This window comes from Lissotriton vulgaris, chromosome 3_1, assembly GCF_964263255.1.
Source record: "Lissotriton vulgaris chromosome 3_1, aLisVul1.2, whole genome shotgun sequence".
NCBI lineage: Eukaryota > Metazoa > Chordata > Amphibia > Caudata > Salamandridae > Lissotriton > Lissotriton vulgaris.
The window spans coordinates 2,020,307,015-2,020,334,206 of NC_141689.1; the positions used below are offsets into that span (position 1 = coordinate 2,020,307,015).

A 27,192-nucleotide genomic window follows, 5' to 3' on the forward strand; every position below is an offset into this window, starting at 1 on the left:
GGGCCTGACTGGGTACTACAGGAAGTTTGTTAAGAACTATGGGTCCATTGTGACTCCTCTTAATGATCTGACATCTAAGAAGATGCCCAAAAAGGTTCAGTGGACAGAAATCTGTCAAAAGGCATTTGATGACCTGAAGAAGGCCATGTGCTCTGCACCTATCCTGAAGAGTCCTGACTACTCAAGAGAGTTCATTGTCCAAACAGATGCTTCTGAGTTGGGAGTGGGAGCAGTGCTTTCACAGCTTAATGTAGATGGCCAGGACCAGCCCATTGCTTTCATTAGCAGAAGGCTGACCCCCAGAGAGAAACGTTGGTCAGCTATAGAGAGGGAGGCCTTTGCTGTGGTGTGGGCCCTGAAGAAGTTGAGACCATACTTGTTTGGCACTCACTTCAAGATTCAGACCGACCATAAGCCCCTCTTATGGCTTAATCAGATGAAGGGTGAAAACCCCAAACTACTCAGGTGGTCCATTTCCCTACAGGGGATGGACTTTACAGTGGAGCACCGCCCAGGGACTGACCATGGCAACGCAGATGGTCTCTCCAGGTACTTCCACTTAGAACATGAAGACACAACTGGTCAAGGTTAGTCTAATGTCCCTGCGTTTGGGGGGGGTTATGTAGGAGAGTAGGGTCTGCTATCCTATGGTCACCCCAAATTTTTGCTTTTTGCTTCACTGGTTTCTGACTTAATGTGGCTGTGGGCCTGCTAATCAGACCCACAGCCTGCTGTTCTCTCTCTAAATTACTGCCAATGCACTTTAGGTGCATTACGAATTGGAACTGGTTCACCTTATTAGCCTCTGTAGAAGTGTACCATAGGTACCCAGGGCATAGGTGTATCCAAGGCCTACCAGGGGCTGCAGCATGCATTGTGCCACCCCTGGCCAGGCCTCCATATTTGACACAACTGGCTGATCACTCAGCTGGGGTAAGTTGGTGTAATCACCTCTTACTGAGGTACAGTATGTCTGTGCCTAACCCTAAACTGGACACATATGTTCCTATCAGCCACTCCTATGGAAGGCCTCATCAATCCTGGAAGCAGAGTGCTTGGAAATATGTGAGATGGTGCTCTAGCCTGAGCTGAGCCTGTCTGCAGCTGTCGGGAACCACTCCCTAAGCTGTTCCGGGATATTGCCATACCATATACTCTTAAGTGCATTATAATCCTCGCGGTTAAATGCTATCTTTGGTTTGGCTTTATCAAAACATGTCGAGTAAGGTGTCATACGAATTGGAATACTATCCCCTCGACAGTTCTGTCGACGGGGATAGCATTCCACCCTTCTAGAGGGACACGACATGTGTGTAACCTTAAACCCTGGTTAAAGTTAACCAGAGCCTCAGCATCACAAAATGGATGCTGCCACCACAGACACGAGTCTGGCCTCCTGCTGCTGACCAAAACTCGGCAGATGGTGGCCTGGACAAAGGGTTTCCTGCCTTGGGAGGTGCGAGCACCACCCTAGACAGGGTTTTGTGTATTGGGTAGGACAGGGCTGAATAGAATCAGACATGCCCGGGGCACACAAGGTGTCCCCGTGCATAGGCCAGTCCAAACCGGTCCTGGGACTTTCCAGACCCAGGCTTGGCGCGGAACTGGACAAAGGAAAAGGGGTGTAACCGCCCCCCTTCCTGGTTCCTCCCAGAGGAGGGACCTAGTAGGTGATCCACCCCTCAGATTGGGAATAAGAGTGGGAGCAGTGCCATTGCACAGCAGATCATCCTGAATCAACTTGAAACTAAGAAGACGACTGGACTTCGACATTCTGCTGCTCAGAAAACTGAAGAGAATCTCCCTTGTGGCCTAGGAGTGGCCACCCTGTGAACACAGGTAACAACCAGCAACTCGACGTCTGCTTTGCCGCTGCCTCCCGCCGGAGCCCGAGCCCAGAGCCCGACAAGAACCAGACTCCCAGACCTCTCAGAGCCCGATCCACAGTCTCTGCAAAGAAGGGACCCGTGGAGGCACCGAGTGACGTGGGACCGGACCTCTTGGAAGACACTCAAAAAGCTGACTGCGCAGCTTCTGAGGCATCCTCGACGTTGTGCTTTGGGGACTGAAAACCCCCACCACCGAGCAGCGCTTGCACCGAAGATCAGCCCTCCAGCATCTCCACGATCTGCGTGGGGCCCTTTTGCATTGTGCCACTCGACGCGCCATCCCGGCCACTAGCCACGTGGTCAGCGGCCATCTTGGCGACGAAACCGACAATTTACACAGCAAATCTGGTTGCTCCAGACCTACCCAAGCTCCTGTAAAAAGGGGCACTCGCTCTGACCTTGCTGGTCCGAGTGTTAAGCATCTTTCAACTTCTGCGTGGCTTGCATTTGCCAAGGCATGTTTGCTCCGATCAAGTTGCCGACACCGCCAACAGCGAGAAGCCTGCGTGGGACAGCTCGTGACCGACTCCTGGACGTCCTCGACCCCCGGTGCCCACGTGGCTGCAGAGAGAAGCTACCCGACAACGCCTGTTTGCACCCGACATCGCCTGATTCCAATCTGGTTCCACGGTAGTCACTGGCTAGTGACTTTGAACATTGTCCCCTCTGCTTTCAGGTCTTCACATCTTCAGATCCACCCTTGGATCCACCGGAACTCTTCACATCGAGCCGCCTGCAGCATCTTCAGCTCCAAGCACCGTCGACCAGCGTGACGAAACCCGACACTACTTCGACCCTGTGCACCCGCTTCCTGTGGGTGAGGTAACTCAGCTCCGCCGGTGCTCCTGCACTGGTACACATCTCAAGGGCCTGTGTCTTAAGTTTCAGCTCCGTAGGTCACTCGGAAGGTTTTTTATGTAAAATGTTTTTTATGTATTTGCTCTGATTGTTAAATGCGTTTAATAAGCATAATGTACTTAGTAGAGTGTTTTTTCTATGTCTATTTAGCATTGACACAAAAGTGGGACTATAAGTTTAGCAAAATGCAATATGGTGGTTACTTGAAAAAGGCTTACGCCGAAACGCGTCGTCCTTGGTTAAAGAGTGCACAATAAAGGATTTGTGCAAGATCTCCTGGTGTGCCGTCTCTGTGTCCTTCTATACGGTGGGATCCAGTACCTGTAAACATATTTATATATATATATACACCTAATATAGGAGATTTTAACAATGAAATGTTTAATTGTGAAACTACGATGTTTTTTGTTCATTGCGAGTTGAATATGCTTGCTAAATGCACTTTAAACTTTTTTGAATTGTGCCTTTCTTCACTGTTCTTGATTAGAATGGGAGTGACCAGAGTATGCCTCATGAGATTTAAGGGCGTGGGTTTTCCTGACATGTCATGTGATCAAGGCCGGGGCAACCTGGTCGAAACGCGTCATGTTGTGACTTAGATGGAATAAAATTTGCACTTTATAAATTACCTTTGTGGTGGTCCGTTCCTGATGGTGAAGCGACGTGTAGGCTCTCCTTTGCTCATTGAAGGACTTGGTTTTTATATATATATATATATATATATATATATATATTCACTGAAAAAACCATAGGTTATGGACCATATATAGTTAGGAATTAGCATTTTCAAAACCTTAATTTACTCGCACAAAACCATAGAAATTCGCATATAAAGTTAGTTGCAATAACTATAAATCGCGCACCCGCAATCCACTGCTGATGATGTCACATATTACATCATTCATGACATGGTCAGTGACTTCACTGATGACATCTCAAATGACATCACTGATGACATCTCAAATGACATCACTGATGACAACATCCAGTGACTGTATGTTTCTGTAAAGTTAAAATATGTCTTACATATTGAAGAATGAGTGGATGTATAAGTGTTTGGATGAAGGATTTAGTAGGTGCATAACTGATTGTATGAGGGAATGATTAAATGTGTCTCACTGAGTGCATGGGTTAGTGACTAAACTGTCTTAATTTGTGCATCATTATTTCTGTAGTTCTGTAAACTGCTGCATGTGTTGATCAGTAGCTATATGAGTAACTATATGGGTCATTGATTGGTTGCCCAAATATTTGTATGGGAGAGTGAGTGTGTGTGTGGGGGTGGCTGGGAGGTGTGTGACTCTGTGCATAGATGTGTGAGCAGTTGATTCACTAGATGTATGGGTTCAAAATTGCATGTGGAAACAGCTGTATGGGCGGTTGACTGTCTGCATGAGTGTATTGGTGAGTGATTGGATTTCTCAGTGCTACATGTCAAAGTAAGTACATATGTAAAACACAGTACATGTAAGAGTTGACATATATAAATAACTGTGCATAAGAGCCAGTGAATGTGTGAGTGGCTGTATGGATCATTGTGAACTTGTATCAGTGATTGTATAAGAGAGTAAATATGTGTTAGTATATGTTTGATTAAGTAAGGTGTGTATAACTGTATAGTTGAGGAAATGGAGGTGTGATTGATTCTTTGCATGACTGACTAGGTGTGTGAGTAACTCCATGGATGAGTGACAGTCTGTGAGTGTCTGTTTACACTGATTGTATCTAAGGTTATATTAGAGTCTGAAGAGGTTCATCGTATTATCACATGAATGATATCATCAGTGATGTGATCAGTAATGTCAAATGAGATGTTATCAGTGCTTTCATCAGTGATGTCATTTGAGATGTCATCAGTGATGTCATCAGTGATGTCATTTGAGATGTCATCAGTGATGTCATTTGAGATGTCATCAGTGATGTCATCAGTGATGTCACTGACCATGTCATGAATGATGTAATATGTGACATCATCAGCAGTGGATTGCGGGTGCGCGATATATAGTTATTGCAACTAACTATATATGCGAATTTCTATGGTTTTGTGCGAGTAAATTAAGGTTTTGAAAATGCTAATTCCTAACTATATATGGTCTATAACCTATGGTTTTTTCAGTGAATTTCAATGGTTTTTTAATAGCAAATATCAAAAGCTGTCAAATGTCAAGTACGTGATAGGTAAAAACATTTTCGTGTTTATGCACGCTGATGTGCTTTGAACACTGCCCCCCTCCCCCCCCTCTTTTCTCTTAGGAGTACTCTCTCTTTGCAGATAGTGAAGGGTAGTTAACGCAGGCCTTTGCCCCCGTTGTAATCCGTCGTGCCTGCTTCTCTCTCCATTTGATTGATTGTTATCCAAGCATTTACTGTTTTAGAATTGGTTCTCTTTGGTTCATTCTCTATTTACAAACACGCACAGAGTCGCAATACTCTGTTTAGTCTTTGCAGATAGTGAAAAAACTTTTTAAAAAACAAAAGGAATCGAGCAAAATCAGTAGGCCACTAATGGGATCTCTTTTTGACCTCGCTAAAATAGAAACATTAAGAACAACCCCTCATGAGAAATACGAAACTAGTGAGAGGAACTGAGCTCCACACGATGATGGCTGCAAGACAGCTCAGTTCCGCCACCCACCCCACCCAAAATAACGACAAACCCTATGCAAATATTATAAATATATACAACACACCAGCAAAGTAACAGGGTAAAACATTTTATTAAATAACTATTTACATAACTATTTTATACTTTTTGTTGCCCTATCCGGCTAGCTCAATCGATCGAGCATGAGACTCATGCACTCTAATCTCCTTAGCCTCAGTCAAGCATCAATAGTAAGATTTTCATACATGAGTGTACGTTCTTGTTTTTGGTCCCTGAGTTGCTTCGATGTCACTGCCTTGCACAAATGGCATAAGTCCTGGATGTTGGGTGCCATAGTTCAGAGTTCTGAGCAGCGCTTGTAACACTGTCTGAAGCTTATTTGCACCTGCTGCAGCTTCACTATTCTCAAAGTAAGTGGGGGCCGTTTGTGGACCTGACTGCATTTGAAAACAATGTGATACGGTGCCTCCCTAAACCGCTTGACGGAGGCCCCCGAGGGGCAATGGGGCGATGTGATGGCGCGGACTCAGAGGGGGCATTTGGCTCCGACCCCCTCCCCAAGTCTTGTTGCCCTGGTGTGGCCTGAGATCGCCCCCGACATAGGCGGCCGGCTCCCGGGGTCAAGCGGAACTTTTTGCCTTTTGGTGACTCTTCCATTCTGAACATTGTCCCACAATCCGTTTGACCTGAAACGATTACACAAATGAAACATTTGTGAGTTTTAAATTTCCGGAGAAGTATAATTCACCAATAGCTTTCTCTGTAGATCTTTTTCCATTAACAATCCCAGTTCCATCACCCGCCCAGGATATCACTACTGTTAGTTGTCATTGTTGCTTCTGTTTTAATAAAAAATGTTTTAAGGTGTTTACTGTTTTTGTTGCGATGTATATATTTATAAGTTATTAAAGTGTTATAATCCTACTAATTTTTTATCGATTATTGAGATATTCCCTGTCTACAAACAGAGAAGAATAGGAATATTCTGTCTCCCTTTGCAGATAGTGAAGGATAGGTAATGCGGACTTTTGTCCCCCGTTGTAATCCGTCATGCCTGTTTTTCTCCCCACTGATTGATTGATTGGCTGGACATTTATTGTTCAAGGAATAGTTCTTTCGAGGTATTCTCTGTTTGCAAATAACGTGGAATAGAAATATTCTGTCTAGTCTTTGCAAGTAGTGAAGGGTGGGTAATGCGGACCTTTGTCCCCCGTTGTAATCTGTGATGCCCATCTACTCCCCACTGATTGATAAACTAGTTCCACCCGGACCATTTATTAGAGGTACATCATCTGGCTCAACCGGAGGGTACCCCTAATAAAGAAGACATATGTAAAATACGAAGTAATCACTGTATCCTATTAAACAGAAACTTTAGCATGAAACACACTTCAAAAGGAAGGGAAAGAAATCGAACATAATCAGTAGGTCACTGATGAGTTTTTGACTTTGCTAGAAATAAGAAACATGAAAGTGGTGAGAGAAGGCAACCTTAACGTTACGGCAGCCACGAGGTAGCTAGGCTCCGCCACCCCCCGACTGCTCCAAGCATGTCTGTCCCACCGCCCGCCACGCCCAATAACGGTAACATGAAATAGATACAAATCAGCAGATACCTACCCCCATTCCGGAAACTCCCGAAGTGCAACAGGTTCGCGGCTACGCCCATCCGGAAGACGAGGCCTTCGGCACGTGTAGGGCGAGTCCTGCTGGCAGCCGTCGGCCGGGGAGGTCGTCGCGTAAGGTGGGCCAGGAGAGGAGCCGAGGCCGACGGGATCCCTTGTCCCATCCTTTTCTTTTTTCAATAATGGCTGCGACAACGGGGGGGGGGATGTCTTGCACATGCCACCGACCCCCCCCCCCCCGGGCCAGGAGAGGAGCCGAGGCCGACAGGATCCCTCTTCTTTCTTCAATAATGTCTGCGACAACGGGGGGGGGGATGTCTTGCACATGCCACCAACCCCCTCCCCCCCCCCCTGGGCCAGGAGAGGAGCCGAGGCCGACGGGATCCCTCTTCTTTCTTCAATAATTTCTGCGACAACGGGGGGGGGATGTCTTGCACATGCCACCGACCCCCCCCCCCCCCCCCGGGCCAGGAGAGGAGCCGAGGCCGACGGGATCCCTCTTCTTTCTTCAATAATGTCTGCGACAACGGGGGGGGATGTCTTGCACATGCCACCGACCCCCCCCCCCCCTGGGCCAGGAGAGGAGCCGAGGCCGACGGGATCCCTCTTCTTTCTTTAATAATGGCTACAACAACGGGGGGGGATGTCTTGCACATGCCACCGACCCCCCCCTCCTATCTCCTGGTCTGGCCTCCCCGTTCCGTCCTGAAGTGGCGCCCTGCAGGCCACGGGGGGGGATGTCTTGCCTCTGCCTCCGACCCCCCCCACTTATCGCCTGGTCCGGACATCACGGATATCAACGCCAGGTGTCGGCGTGGGGTGCGCTGGGAGGGAGAGGCGGCGCGAACAAGCCTCTCCCACCCCCCCAGGTGGGGGCCCGTCAGCTGCACCCCTAACGCTCCACTCACCCAACAAAAGGTCTCGTCCACTATTGCGAGGCAATGATGCTCCGCTCACCCAGCGGGGGTCTCGTCCACTGTTGCGGTGCAACGACGCTTCTAGTTTCCTGCGTCCAGAAATGTTCTCCTCAACTTTGAAGATTCTATAAGAGCCACGGGGGCCCCCGACCCCCGATGGGGAATGACTGCCATGATCACCCACGGAACGACCACGACGTAGCCGAGGGACGTCGGCGCGCTCATGCCGGCGCCGGCCTCAGTCTTGAAATGATCAAAATCCTGCAAGACTACCAACTTGATCAGTTCCGGTGGGACACCAGTATGACCCGGTAGGAGAGATTGTTGCCTCCCACCCCACTTTGACTGATGGTTCATGTCGCCAGTCCCCTCTGCTACCCTTCAACGAAAACTTTTGGACTGCCGAAAGAGGTCCCGGTCCTACCACGAGTTGGTGGAGACATTTTGACTATACTTGGACCTTCCTGACCTCACCCAAAATGGCGCCGGTACAAATGAAACTCTCAACTCCTTGTTGTGCCCCGATTGCTCAGCCTTGATATCATGAGATATGTATGCAGTTTTTAGCACATGAATTGATATGGGATAAGACTGATTATATGTTCGGACAATGAATTGATCCGGGATGGGTATTGATTATACGTTCGAACAATGAATTGACATGGGACGGGTACTGATTACACGTTCGAACAATGAATTGATATTAAGTTCTAATGCATCATTGATTACTGTATTTATTATTGAAGGTTCGAATTGTCGACACTTTTGGTACTTGCTCACAATGAATTATCGATATGATTTTGTTGCACTTGTCGCACTTTTAACTATGAAATCAACGACCACTGACTCTGTTATGTTTTCCACAAATAAATACCCCCCCCCATTTACAGTTCCTGCCTGCTCCGTGGACGGCCCACGGGGTTGTAGGCCCGTATTTGGGCACCAACATTTTTATTAAAGGTTTTTGAAAAAGCAAACGTAGTTGTAACGCGTAGATTGGTAAGTTTGGAATAAATGGCCACTGTTTCCGATTTTTTAAAAAAAAGCAGGTGAAATGAAGCAGCTCAATTAGTTAAGGGTTAAAAAGTATAGTACGCAGAAACATTGAAAATATGAATGGTCCAGGTTTGTTGTATGTGTTTTTCATTTTTGTACAGCATAAAGCAATCGATAAAGATCCTGGTATTTAGCCTCTACTTTATATGCTACCTGTATCAGGGAAGTTGTTTTAAATGCCCCTAAGCCACCCCGAAGGAATGTCACCTGGCCCCCCTAGTACGAACAAAAACGACCCCGTACCACTGTAGGTTATCTCTCTTCCTCAAAAATGACAAAAATTACTTTCTAGGACGTTTTGGACATTGATGATTTTCATATGATCTATTTATTAAAGTAATACTCATCTCTCCGCATGAAATTAATTTTCCCCATGCTACACAAGTCAATCTCATCTGCCCAAAGTTCTTTTGCAGATTTGGGACTGTTTCCCTTGCCTCTGACTCACTTATTGCTAAGTCATTGGTGGATTTTTTTGCCGGTCGGGGGTTATCCACCAAATCTCGAAGTTGTGCTTTAGAATAATTAAGAGGGTGCCACCACTCCATGTGCCGATGCATGGTATGATTACCATAGCTATATTTTTTTTCGGTCCCTCTCGAGAGTTTTTTTTTTGCAGATGAGGCAGGTAACGAACCTGGCATTAACTTTCTTTTCATGAGAAGGAAAAGAAAAAAATTGCCAGATAAAATTCACTTTCACATGGGACGTTCTTGGCATTTCTTTCAGAAACTTTTACATCACTGTGTCATTTCTTTGTCTATCCTGGTTAAAGCAATGTCATGTTTAATATAAGCACTTCCACATAGGATTGGGTGCATTGTTATAAGGCATGCTTTAAAAGTGATTTAATGAAATGAGCGACATTTCACTGAGTGAGTTCAGCAATACTGATATATGAAAACATTGGTGGAAAATGATATTAAATGTTACATGGTGTTCTTTGCAGGAGTTTAAGTCCTTTGTTGCAGTGGCAATTCTGCCTCAGGATTAGGGGGCCGGGGGGCTGAGTGGTACTTGTATGATATGTAGAGTGAAATGACAGGCTCTCCTCATGAGAAATAAAACTCTGTTCTTGTGTTCCTGCTTCCAGCGCCCGTCTCTTTATTTGGTAACCGTTCAAGATGGGAACTAAGTGGCGTCTTGTGCCAGCAGCCTGGGCATCGGTTGTAATCTGGGCTGAATTTACCTCAGCACGGGGTGTGATTCTCAGGGAAGAGCAGCGCATATGGGAGGAGGTTTATGGCCCATACATGAGAGAGAGAGCGTGGGTGACCAGTGCATGGGGGAGATGCTTGCGAGGGTGGGGAGCCATGCTGAGGATCGGCGGCGTGCAGAGAGTGGGTCTGGTCAAGGCATCTAAAATGGCTGCCGTGCACGACAAAAGTGTGGCATTGGAAAAAAAGCAAGATGGCGCAGACAATGTTTATCAATACGGATTAATTTATAACAATTATTTTTAACAATATATTTACTCGCAGTGTCAAAATGGCGGTGAACACCTCCTGATTTCCTTCTAATCGAACGTTAACAGAAGTCACGCAGCAAAAAAAAAAAAAAAAACGCTCACGCGCAACCCCTGGAAGACAAGTATCAACATATATGAGCCTCCTCAACCACCCTCAGAAAACATAGGGGGTCAGGATACATCTCCCATACCCCCTTATACCCAATACTCACATTGCTTTTCCTCCATCTTGTAATTTAATTAAATCGAAACACAAAATGGCGAATTCCCGTTTCGCTACCAGTTGGCGACCCGGTTCGCGAACCGAGAAGCGCTTCTACCACGAAAAATCATTTTTTTTTTATTTGCCCCACGGGACCCTTTAATAACCCCAACATCATTCCTAGGGGGTCAAGAGGAGTCTACCTTGCCCCCTTTCATTAAATTCCCCCTTCGTTTTTCTCCTCCTCTTGTCTCTCGATCCTACCGAGAGACAAGATGGCGGCCGCACCGGACTGTTTAGAATGTTGACAGACACCGGAGAGCCAATCAGCTTCGCTTCGCAAAGCTCCGTTACGTGAAAAGTACGCGATCTGGAGCGCTATCCGGGACGCTGTCACAGATATATCTGTTTTTTTTAACGTTAATTTCTCAAAATCCACTGGAGCACATATATTGAGACCCAGCAAAGGCACATCGGGCTAACAGTCCCTACAATTTTGCCAAGTTTCGTGTAAATCCATTCAGCCGTTCGAGCTAAAAGTGTGACCAAACGCCCTATGGAAAAATGAATGGGAAAAACGCGTTTTGGGACTCCCCTTTTTTCTCGGCCCCCCCTTGACGAAACCCCCCCAAATTTTCAGGGGCTGCTCAGAAACAAGATGTGCCATTTTCAGCCAATTCCGTCCACAAACGCCAAAGTTATTAGACATAGAATTTTCAAAAGTTCCATAGAGAAAAAATCCTAACTATATATACCTACTGGCGACCGCCAGTAGGTAATATATATATATATATATATATATATATATATATATATATATATATATATATATATATATATATATATATATATATATATATGTGTGTGTGTGTCTGTGTGTGTAAACCTGATATTATGAATTATGTATGTTCTTTTATATGATGTTTAATCATGGAAATTATTTTATCCTAATGTTTGCATTTTCTTTTTTAATGTAATCAAATGATTAATACAATAAAGAATGTTATAAACTAAAAGAAATAAAATAGGGAGAGTGCTAGCTCTGGGGTGGTTTGGGACGAGTACAAAGCTCGGGTCAGAGGAGAGACACTGAGCTATAGTTTGAATAGACAGAAGAAGGAGATACTGCGAGAGAAACAGCTTTGTGAGATATTAATGGAGGTAATGGAAGAGCTCGCTGCTGCAATCTTGATGGGTAATCCATTGGATGACATACTGCTCAAGTTGGCTTTAGCTAAGGCAGAAATAGGGGATATCATAGCATCTAAGGCAGCGGAAAGATTTCTTGCCAGGAGGGATCATTAATAGAGTTTAGTGAGCGGGTGGGGCATACCCTGGCTGTCCGATTGAGACAAAAGAGTATGGCGAAGAAGGTTCGGGAAATATCAGATGATAGTGGGAATGTAATTGAGGGCTCATCAGAGATCCAGGAAGTATTTTGAGATTTCTATGGAAATCTTTATAGTGAGCAACATCGAAGGGAGGTAATACAAGGGTATTTCAGTGGAATTTCAGGGCAATGCATTGCTCGGAATAAAGAGAGGCACTCGAAATCCTACTGACTCAGGAAGAGATTTATGGAGCAGTGGGTAGCATTCCCTCCGGGAAAGCAGCGGGGCCAGATCAAACCCCTATAGAATTCTAGAAACATTTCTGGAGGTATTAGTACCTGACGTGGTCGAGATAGTACGTCAAGCTCAGCAAGGAAGCTCTGTTCTCGAGTCATGGGCTGGGACAGATATGATAATATTTTTTAAAAGGGTAAGTCATCTAGAGAACCAGGGTCTTATAGGCCAAAAACGCTTATGAATAGTGATACTAAAATCTTGTCTAAGGCCCTGGCGACTCGTCTTAATCATATTATCGAGAAAACAGTCCACCCCAGCCAGCACAGGTTTATGCTGGGAAGGGGAACAACACAGCATATTCGTTGGGTGTTTGATGCAGCCGAAGTCTCAGGGGACCCTATGGCTTTGATACTTATGGATGCTGAAAAAGCATTCAATAGAGTCTCCTGGGATTATCTCTGGGCAGTTATGGAATGGTTTGGTATTGGGGGAGGCTTTATTAAAGCAATTCAGGCCCTATATAAAGCACCGACGGCCCTGCTGAGATTGAATGGGGGGGTACATGGCACCTTTATCTATTAAGAGAGGTACAAGGCAGGGCTGTCCTTGTTCGTCTCTCCTCTTTGCCTTGTACATTTATCCATTTATAAGGAAGCTAGGGGCTAGCAATAGAATTAACCCTATGTGACATCATGGGCTGGAAACAAAAACGCTGGCTTATGCAGATAATTTTGCGGTGGTTACCTCTAACCCTCAAGAAGCTATAGCTGCAATTGAGACAGAAGCCCAGGCCTACGACCTGACTTCGGATAAGCATTAAATAGATTGAAAACACAGATAGCTAAGAATAGTGGGGCCGATTTGGATCATATAAGGGTGACCGATTCAGCCATTTATCTTGGCATAGATATTACATCGGAATTAGGGAAGCTAGTAGAGAGAAACATCAAGCCAGTAATTGGGAAGGCTAAAAAAGATGTTGATAGATTCCATAATCTCCATATGTCAGTGGGTGGTCGTTTATGGATAACATTTTAAATTTGAGGTCTCTCTTACTCCAGCACTAATGCTTTTGGGGATTAATGATAGGGAAACGCAAGATCCACATTACTGCTTCTTGTTTTTTGCCATGGCTGTTTTGCGTATCTGCATTGCTTCTGCTTGGCTGGATTCGGTAGACCTGATGTTTCATTAATGGCTTGCTAAATTGCTGGCTACCTACAATCTTGAAAAAGGGGTCTACGAGAGAAAGGGTAAGAGAGGGAGAAAGCTTGACAGACGCATATGAGCGCCTATCGATAGACTGAAGGAAGAGATGACTGACTGTAGATGCTGATTTAGTCTAAAATTAGCAGGTTTTCAATATTTATGTTTTAGAGTCTGGGTATGCGATTTGATTTATAATTGTATTTAAAATAATGATGAACTTTTTTCTCTTTTCCTTTCTTTATCAAGATGTAATGCTTTAATCTCCTTCTGAATAGCTGTTGGTTAAAAATTGGCTTGCTGATTTTCATGAACTTTGTATATAATAAGATTGATGAAATTTTCCTCAAGTACCAATTGTAAATTGCATGATAATAACTGTGCTGTATCAGATAAATATAAAAAAAGAAACATTTAAAAAAAATGTATGGAGATACAGGACGGACACTGAATGAATACGTCTCTTCAAGTAATGCTAAATGGGATCTTCAAGATAGATGGCTAGTAGAGAGCAGAAGCAGGGTTGAGGCTGATTTCTGGAGTGATCTAGGAAAAAGTGGTTCTGTTGAAAGTCCAGCAATGACAAGACACAGCTTCAAGCTCGCAAACGTACAGTAATAGAGTTTTGGCTGTTTTTATAGTGACCTGTGGAGCGGGTGTAGCATGATAATTTGAGCCAATCCACTCTCCTAAGCAATGACAGACAATCTGCTTTGGGTGGCAAAAAATGGTGTCAAAGAAAAGGATGAGCAGCTGCCCATTCGATTTTCAGATGAATTGACAATGTTGGTTCTGCTGAACGACTCTACAAAGATTTGCACAGTTACCCTAATACCCGAATAACAACACCTATAAAACAGAATGTGGACTGGACCAGTTTTGGTCCCAAGTACTTACATTTGGGAATATCAAAAAAAGTGTGTCCCTGCTGCTCTTCGATGTCTATATTTCTCAACTGAGAGGCCTCGTGAGAAAGTGGTGCTCAAGCAAAATTCGAAATGACTAAGAACAAATTCAAACTATCCCAAGAGAGTCTAATCTGGACTCCTTGAAAATATTTTCAGGAGCTAAACCTTCTTCTCAATAACGTTATATAATAACTTAAGTCTCAAATCTCAAAGGGTTATTTTCAACTCAATACTTCTCCTAAGACAACAGTAGAAAAAAAACAAATTGGAAAGTCATTTGGCTCCCCTAGGTTCCTCACACAAATAAAATGTTTGCTACATTAGTCCTATTTAGAGTCCTATGTAGAGAAAGAAATGGAAAGGTTCCCAGATGATAACTGACTTTGTGATCACACCAACCTAAACCTGCATCAAAGAAACTATCTACATATTGATGCAGTGTTCTATGTATAAAGTTGTGCATTATCAACAAACGATTGCACATAAAAAAAACTTTTCTGGATGAAATGCTGATTTCTCTCAGCAAAAATAATCAAATAAAGGAAGCAGCAGTCATGAAATTAATGATCTTTAAACAACAGACAGACAGCACAACATGATCACTGCAATTATGGACGAATCTCCTAGGTGTGAATGGGGAAAGCAACGTGTTATCTTACGGTATGATTCTCTTATGAGCTGCATGTTTTCTAGAATTTGGTGAGGGAACAAATTGCGGACTGGAACGACTCCCGCACAATCCAAAAACATGTCTGCTGGGCCTTATACCTTAAAGCAGATAAGAACACATGTGAATTTGGCAATGGTAATAGCTAAGAAAGCTATTGCACTCCATTGGAAGTCGCCTAATGCTCACAGTTAAATGGCAATATGAACTACACAAATGAGTGAAGTCTGGTGATGCTATCAGAAGGCCTTTGAATAATAAAGTGGGCAGGGCCACAGGGGCATCATGATGAGACATTATACTGCTGACTCCAACCCCAAAACTAAATGATAATCCCTCATAAACTGTCTATGTCCTACATATAACTTGACAATATATGCCTATGTCCTACATATAACTGGACACACTGTACAGCATTCTGACTTTTGATTGACATGATATCCCTTCCACTGTATATTTATTTATGACATGCATCAGTCGGTGTGTAGAGTGAGTAGTAGTCTTTGTAATGTGCTATTTTCCAGGCACTTGTTATAATTGAGCTAAAACTGAAAAAAAAATATTTTTTAAATGATCTCTAGGCACAAGAAAACCACTCTGCTCTAAGAAGGCCATGCTCTATTCCAGTACTGTGCTTCACAGCATTCTAAGTGTGAAAACGGGATCTACTGCAAAGGTGGTTCATTATGTGAAGACCAGATTGGAAGACCTAACCGGGAAGATACATAGGTCTGTAAAGGCCCTTAGAACATTAGAGACTCGACTGGGAGTTCTGTAAAAGCTCAGAGTGATGTGGAGTCTTCAGTTAAGAGATTTGATGAGTTCCAAGACTGTGTTGCAGAATCTGCCATGGAGGCAGATTCCTGAGTAGAGGTTACAGACATCTTTGGTGAGCGGGAGTATGTGGAAGGGAGGGTAGTTCCTTGGGATTGCTAAAGATAACCTGTTTGGAAAAGAGGGAAATAAATCAATGGACCTTGCACAACAAACACAAGATAACAGAGTGCTGCCTTGACACTATGGCCTACAGGATCACAAAAAGACAGCCTCTTTCAGGAAATTGAAGAGTTATGGGGCTCTGAGTGACAAGGGCGTGAAAGTCGATATCCTAACAGAGGTGATTCATTAAATGGACAATCTCTGTGGGGAAGAGTGGATATTGCTGTTTGTAGATCTGTCCACAAATGTCATCCTGAGGAAAAGGATCTGATGTCTTTGAAAAAACTGAGCTTGATATGGTTGACTGCTCAGATACATCTTTATGCAAAGAAGTCTGCTCGGGGGCTTTCTGAAGAGAATGGGGGGAGCCCAGTCAGGAAATCTCTAGATAATTCTGCCCAAACAATATTCTTTTAGTCTCTGCTGTTTTGGGATGAAAGGGGAATTGTGGAAGCAAAAGCATGCTTTCATGAAATTACTTTAATATGGTTTTCAACCTGTGTTGGTCTGTCAATCATGTCTCCTTTCGCATGTGCTTACGACTGCTTTCATTTCAAGCCAAGGTGCAGTAGTTGAGAGGGAGGTTAATTGTACATTTTGTTGCATGATGTTGTAACAAAATATATGCTTGGATTGAGATTAGTTAGATGTTTGAAGTATAAATGTGGTTAAAAAATCCTGCATGTGTAATGTGGCAATAAATACATTCCAAGACTGAATCCACATTGTCTGTAGCAAATTTCCTCCTATCTAATGACTTAAACTTACTAAAGTATTATGTATTTTTAATTTTGCTTTGGTGCATTCATATGCGGTAAACCCAGATGGGAACAATGATACACTGAGTAGAAAGGGAACCTGGGGGTCGATATTTGATTGCGTACAAATAGGGGTAAGGGGTAAGGGGCATGTCCATTAGAAGGATTAAAACCAAAAGGAGCTAGGGGATTGCTCAATATGGGTCAGTGAGGGGTTCTTTAAAGAGACAGGCCTTCAGTTCCTTCTCCAACTATAGGAGTAACCTTGACAGCCTGACAAAAGGTGGAATGTTGTTCCAGATCATTGGTGTGTAGAGAAATAAGGCTTGATTATCAATTTCTTCCAGTGTACTGGAACGTTGTTAGAGAGATTGCATTGAAATAAGTGCGTATATTTGGACATCACTGGGAGCCGAAAAAGTGCTAAAATGCACTCCATTTAATTAATAAATACATGAGGAAACTGATAAACAAACGTGTTACATTAAAATAATATCATTAATGTCACATAAAATCATTACTTACGGGGTTTTCTGCAATCCCAAGTCCATCATAGTACATTACTCCTGCCTGATACAAGGCTTGGAAGTCATTCTTGCTCTTTTCAAATTGTAACAAGGCATCTTCATACCATCCCTGTCAAAACAAGACCAAATATTATGTTATTTCTTCAAAGGCTGCTCCTCACTACTCTGTTCAAGGAAGGACGCTATTGGGGCACATTTCCGGGAGCCAGATGACATTCTTGAACTACTGTCTTTTATTTCTATAACACAATTATTTATATATATATGGTGGTCATAGACTGTGTTGATCTGGGTGTGAGAGGAGGTAACTATGACTATCGCTTAGGAAACTTGAATCAAAGTACATTATCGATTTTCAGTGCCTGGCCCCGATGGGGCTAACATGAGTGAAGAACTATCAGTACACCTACATGAATGAGAAATGTATAAAATACTGTAGGATGTAATGTCAGCCGCCTGTTTTGATTGTAAATATTTAAATTGTTTTAGATGGTATTGGAGGACTAGGAGACAGTTCGAATAAAATAATCTGGAGGACACTGACCTGTATGAGGTTCTGTTTTTGAAGATAATGCCCACTGGGGCAAGGACTATATAGAATATATTATCGAATTATTATTGGTAAAATGAACTGTGATATCAGCACTTTATTTATATGTCACTGTGGGCCCACTGGGGCATAATTTCTTCTAAGATTGGGGATACGGACCAAGTATTAATTGACCCACTTGGGCAATCACTCAGCCAGAACCAATCGTCTTAAGTTTGATACATTGACGAAGATATCGGGCCAATGACACAAGAGCTGATATCAGCATCATATAGGTGTTGGAATCGTCCTGGAATGGTAGCTTTTGTGCTAATATCTTCAATACTCACATGAATTTACGGTGTCATTCGTTTTATCTGAATTATGTGCAATGATTGAAAAACATTTTGAAATGTTAAATCTCCCGCTCTGTACAATGCATAGATATACAATGTATAACAGTAAAAATGAGGGAGAGAATTAAGAGTGAAACTCTTGTAAGTACATCAACACGCAATGTATTTCTTTTAAATATTATACGTGCATTGCACTGTTTCAGCTAATTAACTGCCTAGACAAAGATGTCTGCCATGCCTACACTGTTTATCACATGATTTTGCACTAAGGGTGTGTTTTAGTGTTTTACAAATGGGCGACTTTGTTGGTTTGACGAGCGTGAACAAGCCGTAAAGGCGAAACGCGTCGTGACTTTTTACTTGCCAAAATAAAGGATTACAAGCAAGCTCAGAGTGTCTTGGTAAACTTCTTGGAACGAGAGGTGATTCGAAGTGAATATATATATATATATATATATATATATATATGTGAGAGAAGAACCACTTTACTGGAAAGTAAGTTGCGAGGACACAGCGGGGATCATTTCAGGAGACAGCTTTATTCACAGGTACAGCTTATATATATATATATATATATATATATATATATACTCACTTCGAATACATATATATATATGTGTGTGTGTGTAATTATATATATTTATTGTATAAGCATAAAAAGGCATTGCAGCAATATCAGTTAAACAGGTTAGACATAGTAAGTCACCATTGGATTATTGAAGTGCATCATGACAGACCTTTTTGGGGGGGGGGTGGGTTATATATATATGTTTTTTCAATCTTAGGCGGATCCGCAAAATCAGTAGGTTCCTCACTAGAGACGCCCTGATTCAAGTCATCATTGCTCTTATCACCTCCAGGCTCGACTACGCCAACTTGCTGTATGTGGGGATCCCTGCATGCCACCTCCACCGGCTGCAACTGGTGCAGAATCAGGCTGCCCGCCTGATTTTCCGCCAGCCTAAACATCAGCACGTTACCCCCCTCCTGCGAAGTCTTCACTGGCTCCCTGTTCTCAAGCGCTGTACATTCAAGCTGGGATGTACAGTGTTCAAGGCCCTCTCTGATGCAGCCCCTGCCTTCATTTCATCTGGTCTGACACGCTACATCCCCCACAGAGCTCTCCGCTCAACATCTCTTAACTACCTCGCGGTTCCCAAATTCAGACGAAAAAAGCACGGTGGTTTGAGTTTCTCTGTTCTGGCCCCCTCCACCTGGAACTCCCTGCCATCCACACTTCGTCTCTGTCCCAGTTACGACTGCTTCCGCAGACTGTTAAAAACTCTGCTATTCCAGTCTGCATACGAGTAACTCCCTCACCCCTGATCACTGTACTTTGTCAAGAGCGCCATGAAACCGTTGGTGAAAGTGCGCGGTACAAATATTTTTAACGTAACGTAACGTAACGTATAGCGCAAACTAGACCTAAGACATCGGGTATCAGAGCGCTTTAGATGAGCACCAGTTTCATTACAGATGGACACATACATTAATTTTTGGTTTTATTAGGCACAGGGAGATCAGATGATTTGCCCAGAATTACAGGAATGCTGAGCATCATTGCTGAGACTCGAACCCGGTTCCCAGCTTTGAGGTAGACTGCTCTAGCTGTAAGGCTACATCCCCTCCTTTTACATATATATATATCAGATTCTGCTCTCTCTTGCGTCTAATGTTTTGCACCAAGAGGTTCAAATAGACGAGGAGAGTGAAGCTCAAGTTTTCTATGGTGTGGCTTGGAACCTCATAGTGAAAAACACCATGTCGTTGGAAAACTACTCATCCATGGAAGCAATTCACAAAGGCATTTAAAGGTATGGGTGGTGTCAGTAATACTATTTCACATATACATAAATGCATTTCACATAGGAACATGCATAATTCTACATCTGTCTCATCTCTCATTTGCAGAGTTCAACACTTAGTCTGTGTGGAACTACGGACATGTAAACCTATGTTATTTTAGATGTAAAAGTGAAAGTAGCTCAAAAATGGGGACTGTCTACTACAAAGTAAGAGGAGTAAAGAGAAAATTAAGGAGGGACAGAGGGAGGGATGTGGAAATACAAAAACACACCTACATAAAGTACTCCAGTACATCAGGCTCAAATCTAATCCAGCCAAGTAATAAGGTAAGCCGCACACCACAAATTGCCACTCACAGTTAAAGGAATTACATGAAATGTAATGGCGGGAGAGAATAACACTATTAGCACAAGGTAATACAATAGTGGAATAAATTTACACATTGCAGACATCCATACCAACCGAACTGTAAAAAAGAAATCATGTAAATCACATCATTAAAATGTTAAAAACGGTAAGAGTGAATAAATACATTTTAAAATAATGGTCAAATGCCCATTAGGAATTAGAGGCACCCATATAAATCACAATGTAGAAAAGAAAACAGATGCACAGGCTATCGGTATAATTTTGTTATTACTTGGGTTGTTAATTGAAGGGAAGATCAGCTATATTGCATAGGTTGAGGGCAATCAAAGATCAGTCAGTCTCTTTGGCAATGAATAGTTGCTGCATCTAGTGATGCCCTTGTCCAATCAGAGCATGCTGAAACTTTTGAGCGTCTATGAGTTATCCTGAAGAGTATGTGGTTTAGTTTTGATTTCTGTTTTGGGTTGATAAAAGTCCAGCGTTTTGGGCTCGTACTACAAGGGACCAGCCCTCATCAAAAGCTAGTTAGTTGAATTAATGGATGTCTTATAAAACAAAATATTTGGAGCCAGGAGTACATGTTTGCATTGGGCAGACGTTGTGTGCCCTCCATACAGCTGTAATTACTTTGTTTATTTATCCAGATGCCCGAGCTTGAGCGTTCAGGGGCAAATATATGACTTTGCAATGCTACTAAAGTGTCTTCGATAACTAGATAATTAATGGTGTTTGGCATTGAAGGCAGCACATATGTAAGGAGAGCAGTCATTAACCTGCTTAGCATTTTAGGCATGGCTTGGCAGTGGAACTGTCACCTGACATTTAACCTACACCAATATTATTCTATGGTTCTTTGCAGCCACACAAATACATAGTAATTCCCATGTTATCTACTTGTAATGTTTCACATTACCATACAACTGCCTTTGAATCCAGACCAACTGGCATTGCGAATGCTTGTTTATGGTATAACTTGACATCACAGCTATTGCCAAACAATTATATGAGAATCATCAGGAGAGAAGCTTTGGCTCCGTGCACATGTTCGAAACCAGAAGTGCCTGTTTTGATTGGGCAGAAGTTGTGTGCTTCCACAAAAACGTCCTTGCGCTCCACACAGTTGTGATCATTTTGGGCTGGATGTACGAAGCATTTTACAAGTCGCAAACGTCCTGTCGGGCCATTTGTGACCGGTAAAATGCATTTTGCTATGTACAAAAGGCAAAATGCAACTCGGTAACTTACCGAATCGCATTTCGCTTTTGCGATTCAGTATTAGGAAGGGGCGTGTTTAGGGCAGCCCTTCCTAATACTGAATAGCAATGGTTTGTTTGAATGTTTAGCAACCAGAATGCGGTTGTAAAACATTAATAATTTGCCAACTCCGTGGAAGAGGCAGAGGCGGTAGCCCATTTGCAAATGGGATGGGGTCCATTAGGGACCCCTTCCCCTTTGTGAATGCCTTAGAAATTTTTTTTTTAAGAGGAGGCAGTGGTCCCACTGACCATTGCCTTTTCTTACAAAATGAAAAGAAAACTTTTCATTTTTATTTTTGTAATGCAGCCCAGTTTCCATCAAGGAAAGAAGGCTGCATTTAAAAAAATAAACAGTGCTTTAGTTAAAAAGAAATCACAGACATGGTGGTCTGCTGATCACAGGAGACCACCAACCATCGTTGTGATTATAGCCATTCCCAATGGGTCGCAAATTGCGACCTGCCTGATGACTATTGATAAGGAAGGTCCAGTTGTGACCCATTTGGGAATCGTTAATGTGTCCCAGACATTAGCACATTTGATTTAGCGAGTCTCTAATTTAGAGTCGCAAAAAATCGCAATTAGAGACTGGTAAGTCAAATGGTCGTACATCTGGTCCTTTTTTTTTGTTTATCCATTTGCCCGAGCTTGAATTTTGAGAGTCACACACATGCCATTATAATGCTATAAAATTGTCTTGGATAACTAGGTAATGTATTGCGTTCTACTCTGACAGCAGCACAGTTGGGAGAGGAGAAGTCATTAACATACATGAATTTTAAGATCTGGCTTCAGTACATTCATAAGCAAGGCCTATTAGATTGCCAATGCTGGTTTATCAATATGTATTACTATTTTATCTTTTTGTTGGAACCCCTTTCAGAGGGCCACAGGGCACGCAGGAGCTTCTGGGCCCAACTGTGGTGGTTGAGGCCTTTTACTCCTGATGTCCCAGGGCCCAACCTACTAAGGATCCAGGACAACTGGGCCAAGTACCCCTTCTGCACTTGACTCTCAGTGGGAACTGTGGACAAGTAGTCTAAGGCTTCTGCCTAGAGGGGTTGGGAGTGTAGATCAATGTGCAGTCAAATACTTACTTTTGTAAGAAAAATTATTTTATTTCTAACTCTAAACATTCAAAGGAATAACAGCATCCATAATCAATAACACAATTCCCTGGAGTTTGGGGCTCAAATGTTTATTGGGCAAAATCCCTGTCCCACCTTTTTTCTTGTAACCTGTTTGGGGTTATCTCCCTTCAATGGTGGTCGCATCCAGGGAATGCTCACTGGAAGGCCACACTCAAAAGTTCCCTTTTGCCTCTAAGAATTGATCAAAAGTGTCTATGGTGCCATAGCACCAATTGCAGTGAGTCTTCCTAGGCCCCAGTTCAAGTCTTACCCTCTCCTGCAGTATGGAAGTGTTCGGTGGAGCAGCGAGTGCCCTCTCTCTATGGGCACTCACAAGTCCTCGGGAGAAGTTGAGCGTTACATGAAGGAGCACTCAGCTGGTGCAGACTCTCTCCCTTCAGCTGGGCTGCCACCTTTCCCTAGAATAGGAGCTGCTCCCAATCCACAAAGACAAGGTAAGTCACTCATTCCCACATGGTGGTGAAGGGGATTTTAGGCTCCTGCTCCTGACCGGAACCCAGCTAGGGTGTGACATCTCCTGCAGCATCCTTCATGGTCATTGGGGGGAATCAGAAAGGGGCAGGTCTTGGTGTGTAGGCTCGAGTCGCCAGCCACATCTGGCCTTTTTTTCCGAGCAACAACCCAAACTTCTGGCAATGTTTGTACCAGAAGCCCCTTCTGGCATACAGGGTTGCTGCCATACTTTCCTACCTAGTAGCAGACTTCTTTGGTGCCATCGCCCACACAACAACGGCCCCTCCTGGCCTACAGGGTTGCAGATTAAGCTGGACACAAGTCTCGACATTTTGACAGCAATAAATTCAATGGTGGTCCCCTTTGGCATAAGGGATCACTGCAATGAAGCAGTGCAGGCCTGATGCTTCTTGCACAGCGCTTTGTACAAGGCCCAGGTCATTGCAGCCCTTTCCTGGCAAAAGGGGGTCACAGATTGCTCCCTCCTGTACTCAGGCAATGACCCGATTGGTGCATAGACATTTACTCAGACTTTGCTTATGGAGGCCCACCAGACCTCGCTCCTTCCAACACCTCTTCCTCACAGGGCACACAGGTCTGGGCAAGTAGGCAGACACTTGGACTCCGGGCTAAAATCTAGTTACAAATCAACAATATACAACAGCTCAATGCGAGATGCAACTGTAAACAAATTCAAGAACAACAGTTGATGGACAGAATGCAGAACAATGTCATACATTCACCCCAGTACAGAGATCTGGGCCTAAATCCATCGTTTATTTGCTCACCATGGCATTACAGTTTGATCCCAGCCATATCATCCCCCTTGGTATTGCTTTGTTCGCCCTAAATTGGCAGGGTCTGCCCAGACGTGAGTCCCTTGCTCACTTTGCCACTGGATTCAAGCTAGTCTGGCTGATTAGCCAGAAACCGGTCCCAGGATGCTTGTTTCCGGTCCGGGGAAGACATGGCTTGGCAGTTCGGGCTGGACTGTTCCCATGAGGCACAGGGTCAGATTGATTTTCATATGGCCATGTCTGAACTGGAGTGGTGGAGTGAGCTAAAGAATGATGATGGATTAACCCCAGATCAGTTGACTGGGGGTGAGAGTTGGATTTGCTCAAGCGCTCTGTCCATCATCCCCTTTGGTATCGCAACTGTAAACAAGGCATATGTCATGCAATATTTATCTTTGCATGCACATCCCCATGGTTGTAAGCAGTATAAAGGAAGTTAAAAAGAAAAGAATCACAATATTTTGTGTTCATGGACCTGACTCTTGCAAAGTCACATTGGGGAGGCTGTTGCTCCCGTCCTCAGGTCACAGCAGAAGTACGTAATGGACTATTTAATCAAAGTCAAAGTGACTCAACCAGTACTGTCTCGCAAGGAGCTGTGCTGTGCAGCTGTAAACTGTGCATCCTGCAACTCTCACCTTGTAAGAAGCTGTGTACAGTGTGCTTGTAAGCCCCCCTTTGTTATACCAACCTGAGTCATGTAAAACACATTGATACCCAAGTGGCTTGGATCTTTATTAAACTGCAAATAAATAAATATATTTTGTTCTACAATTTGGAGGATATCCTTTGCTTTCCTAAACTATCTGCTCAGTTTCCAAACATCACTCCAAATTGTCACACCAGGCTGACACATCTGGAGAATCTGAGCTACTTCACTTTTACATACTTTCTCTGCAAGACATTGTTAACCTTAGTTAAATTATTTTATTCCTAAATTGCTTGTTCGTCAAAGATTGCCAATACGTCATCTTACCTGAACCTATGCTTCCAACTCCAGCATGCCTGACACCGCACTTTTCTAATGCCATCCCAGAGGTTCTTATCATATCATCCTGCTAGACGTTGTGAAAGAAAGTTCTGTCTTCTTCGCAACCCCATATGGAAGTGAACGTTAAATGTTTCCAATCATGTGTACTGTTGTGCTTGTGAAGTATTTCATATTTAACAATTTTTATTTGGATTCTTTTTATTTGAACTAAGGCCTTCTCCCACTTACAACTGCCAAAATCACCTTATTATTAACCCTGGGCGTTGTACTACGCTCCCTTTGCGGAGTCTGCGAAGTAGCGACAACTTCGCAGTGAGCGCGAAGTTGTTGCCTACTTCGCAATCTACAGCGTAGCGTAGTAGTTTTTCTTCCTCACGCGCTCAATAGCGTTCTCACGTGCGCGGTAATGACTTACTGTGGTTCTGCGTTCGCCTTCTCCATTTTCTCTCCCGGTCGCGTGCGCCACGATGTTTGGAATCCGGACGCACAATCCAGCGCGACTGTGCGAACACGATCACGTCATTCAGACGCGCGATCACGTCATTAGGACGCGCGATCTTCCTTGCGGCGCCATGTTGGTAAGATCGCGTTTCCGAACACGCAGAAACTGCAATCTGGCACAGAATATCTCTCAAACATGATAAAATCTTCTAAAAAATTATCATTTTGCTCAGGAAAACCCCCCAGATTGTCATTTGGCTGTATTTCTTTGTGCAAGGAGTCCTCATTTTGTTTCTACTCTTTTTTTCAAGAGTAAGGAAGTGCCCCTGAGTCTCCAACTTCCTGTTCCTGTCCACCAGGCTCCTCCCAGTGCTTTGTCCATGTGCTGTTCACTTTCATTTGGATTTGGAGCTGGAAGGATCACTTTTTGTGTATGTCTGCTGCATCATAGCATTTGATTGGATTTATTGACTACTTTTGGATTTGAAATTTTATTTTACAAGTAAGTTGGAGAATTGGTGTACATGTTTGTTTGATTTGGGCTTTTTATTTAAGTATAGTTTTCTGGGCTTTTCAATCCTTGTTAAAAGTTATTATTGAGGGAGGCCTGTACTTTCATGAGGGTCCAAGTTGTATTTATTTGAAATTTCATCCAGTAGGCCTAGAGGTACCCATGGGTCCAACCATGTTTCTGTGGTGTCTGTTAAATTTCAAGTTTTTAAACATCATGGATGGCATTCGATTCAATTGCAAACTCTGTTATAGTGGAATTTCAGTTTTTGTGTGTAATTACATTTTGGCTTTTTTCAGCCAATAGCTAGCCCTAGTAGTTCATGTAGTTGGTGTATGCCTGCTTGAGTTCATTGTATTTACTTTCTGTGGGTGGCCTGGCCATGTGGTAGTGGCCATTTTGTGTTTCCAGCCACTGTGCTTTTGCCATAGGCCTCCAAGCTTGTAGCCTACTCTGGCAGTAGCCCAGAGGTACTACTGGATTCATCATGGGTGCATGAAAGTTAATCAACTGTTTTTGTGGTGTATCTTTATTTTGTAACATGTATGACATGGATGGCTTTGGATTGATTTTCAAAATGTGATTTTTGGTGTGGAATTTCAGGTTTTGGGTGTGTGTTAAATAATATGGCACTTTCTGCCAGTAGGTAACCCTAGGAATTCAGCTCGCGTAGTTTTGGTAACTTTGCACAGTGCGACAACGTGACCTTACAGTTTTTGTCTTCTTCGCGCGCTCAATTTGCGTGCAAGGGCATGCGATAATGACGTTTTGTACAATTCGCACTGCCGAACATGCCGAATTTGCCATCTCGCGCATCTCGAGTTGCATAAAACCTTCTTGAAATGTTGATTCTGTTCATTTTGCTAAAAAAACTCCTCAGGTTGTCATTTGGTTGTAGTTTTTGGAGCATGGACCACTTACTGTTTCTGTTCTCTATGTACTTTGTTGTTTGAGGGTGGGCTGACCATGTGGGTGACGGGGCGGCCATTTTGTGAAGTCAAGCATTGTCCTTTTGCCATAGGCATGTATTTTCTGTCTTCTCTTTCTTTTCATGTTGTTGGGGGTGGCCAGGCCATGTGGTGGCGGCCATTTTGTGTGACCTTCCATCGTGCTTTTCCCATAGGCCTCCAAACTTGTGGTCTATTCTGCCAGTACTTCTAGAGTCCCAGAGGTAGTCAGCGGGGGTGCTTGATGTAGCTGGTTCCATATTGTCTGTTTAATTTAACATCATTTAGGGCATGGATGGCATTGAATTGAATTTCTAAATGTGGTGTTTGGGGTGTAGTTAACTTTTTGGGTGTGTGTTATAGTAAATGCCAAATGTTGGTGTTGTGTAACT

The 27,192-nt window shown here is 43.4% G+C and overlaps 1 protein-coding gene across 3 annotated transcripts in view; it reads right to left on the reverse strand.

Moving 5' to 3' along the window:
- LRP2BP (LRP2 binding protein) overlaps positions 1–27,192 on the reverse strand; it is a 489,520-nt gene that overhangs the window by 302,957 nt on the left and 159,371 nt on the right. For all 3 annotated transcript variants that reach the window (XM_086963334.1, XM_086963335.1, XM_086963336.1), the window contains exon 4: positions 17,192–17,302. In XM_086963334.1, the coding sequence (XP_086819460.1) occupies positions 17,192–17,302 (111 nt within the window). The remainder of the gene's footprint in view (positions 1–17,191; positions 17,303–27,192) is intronic.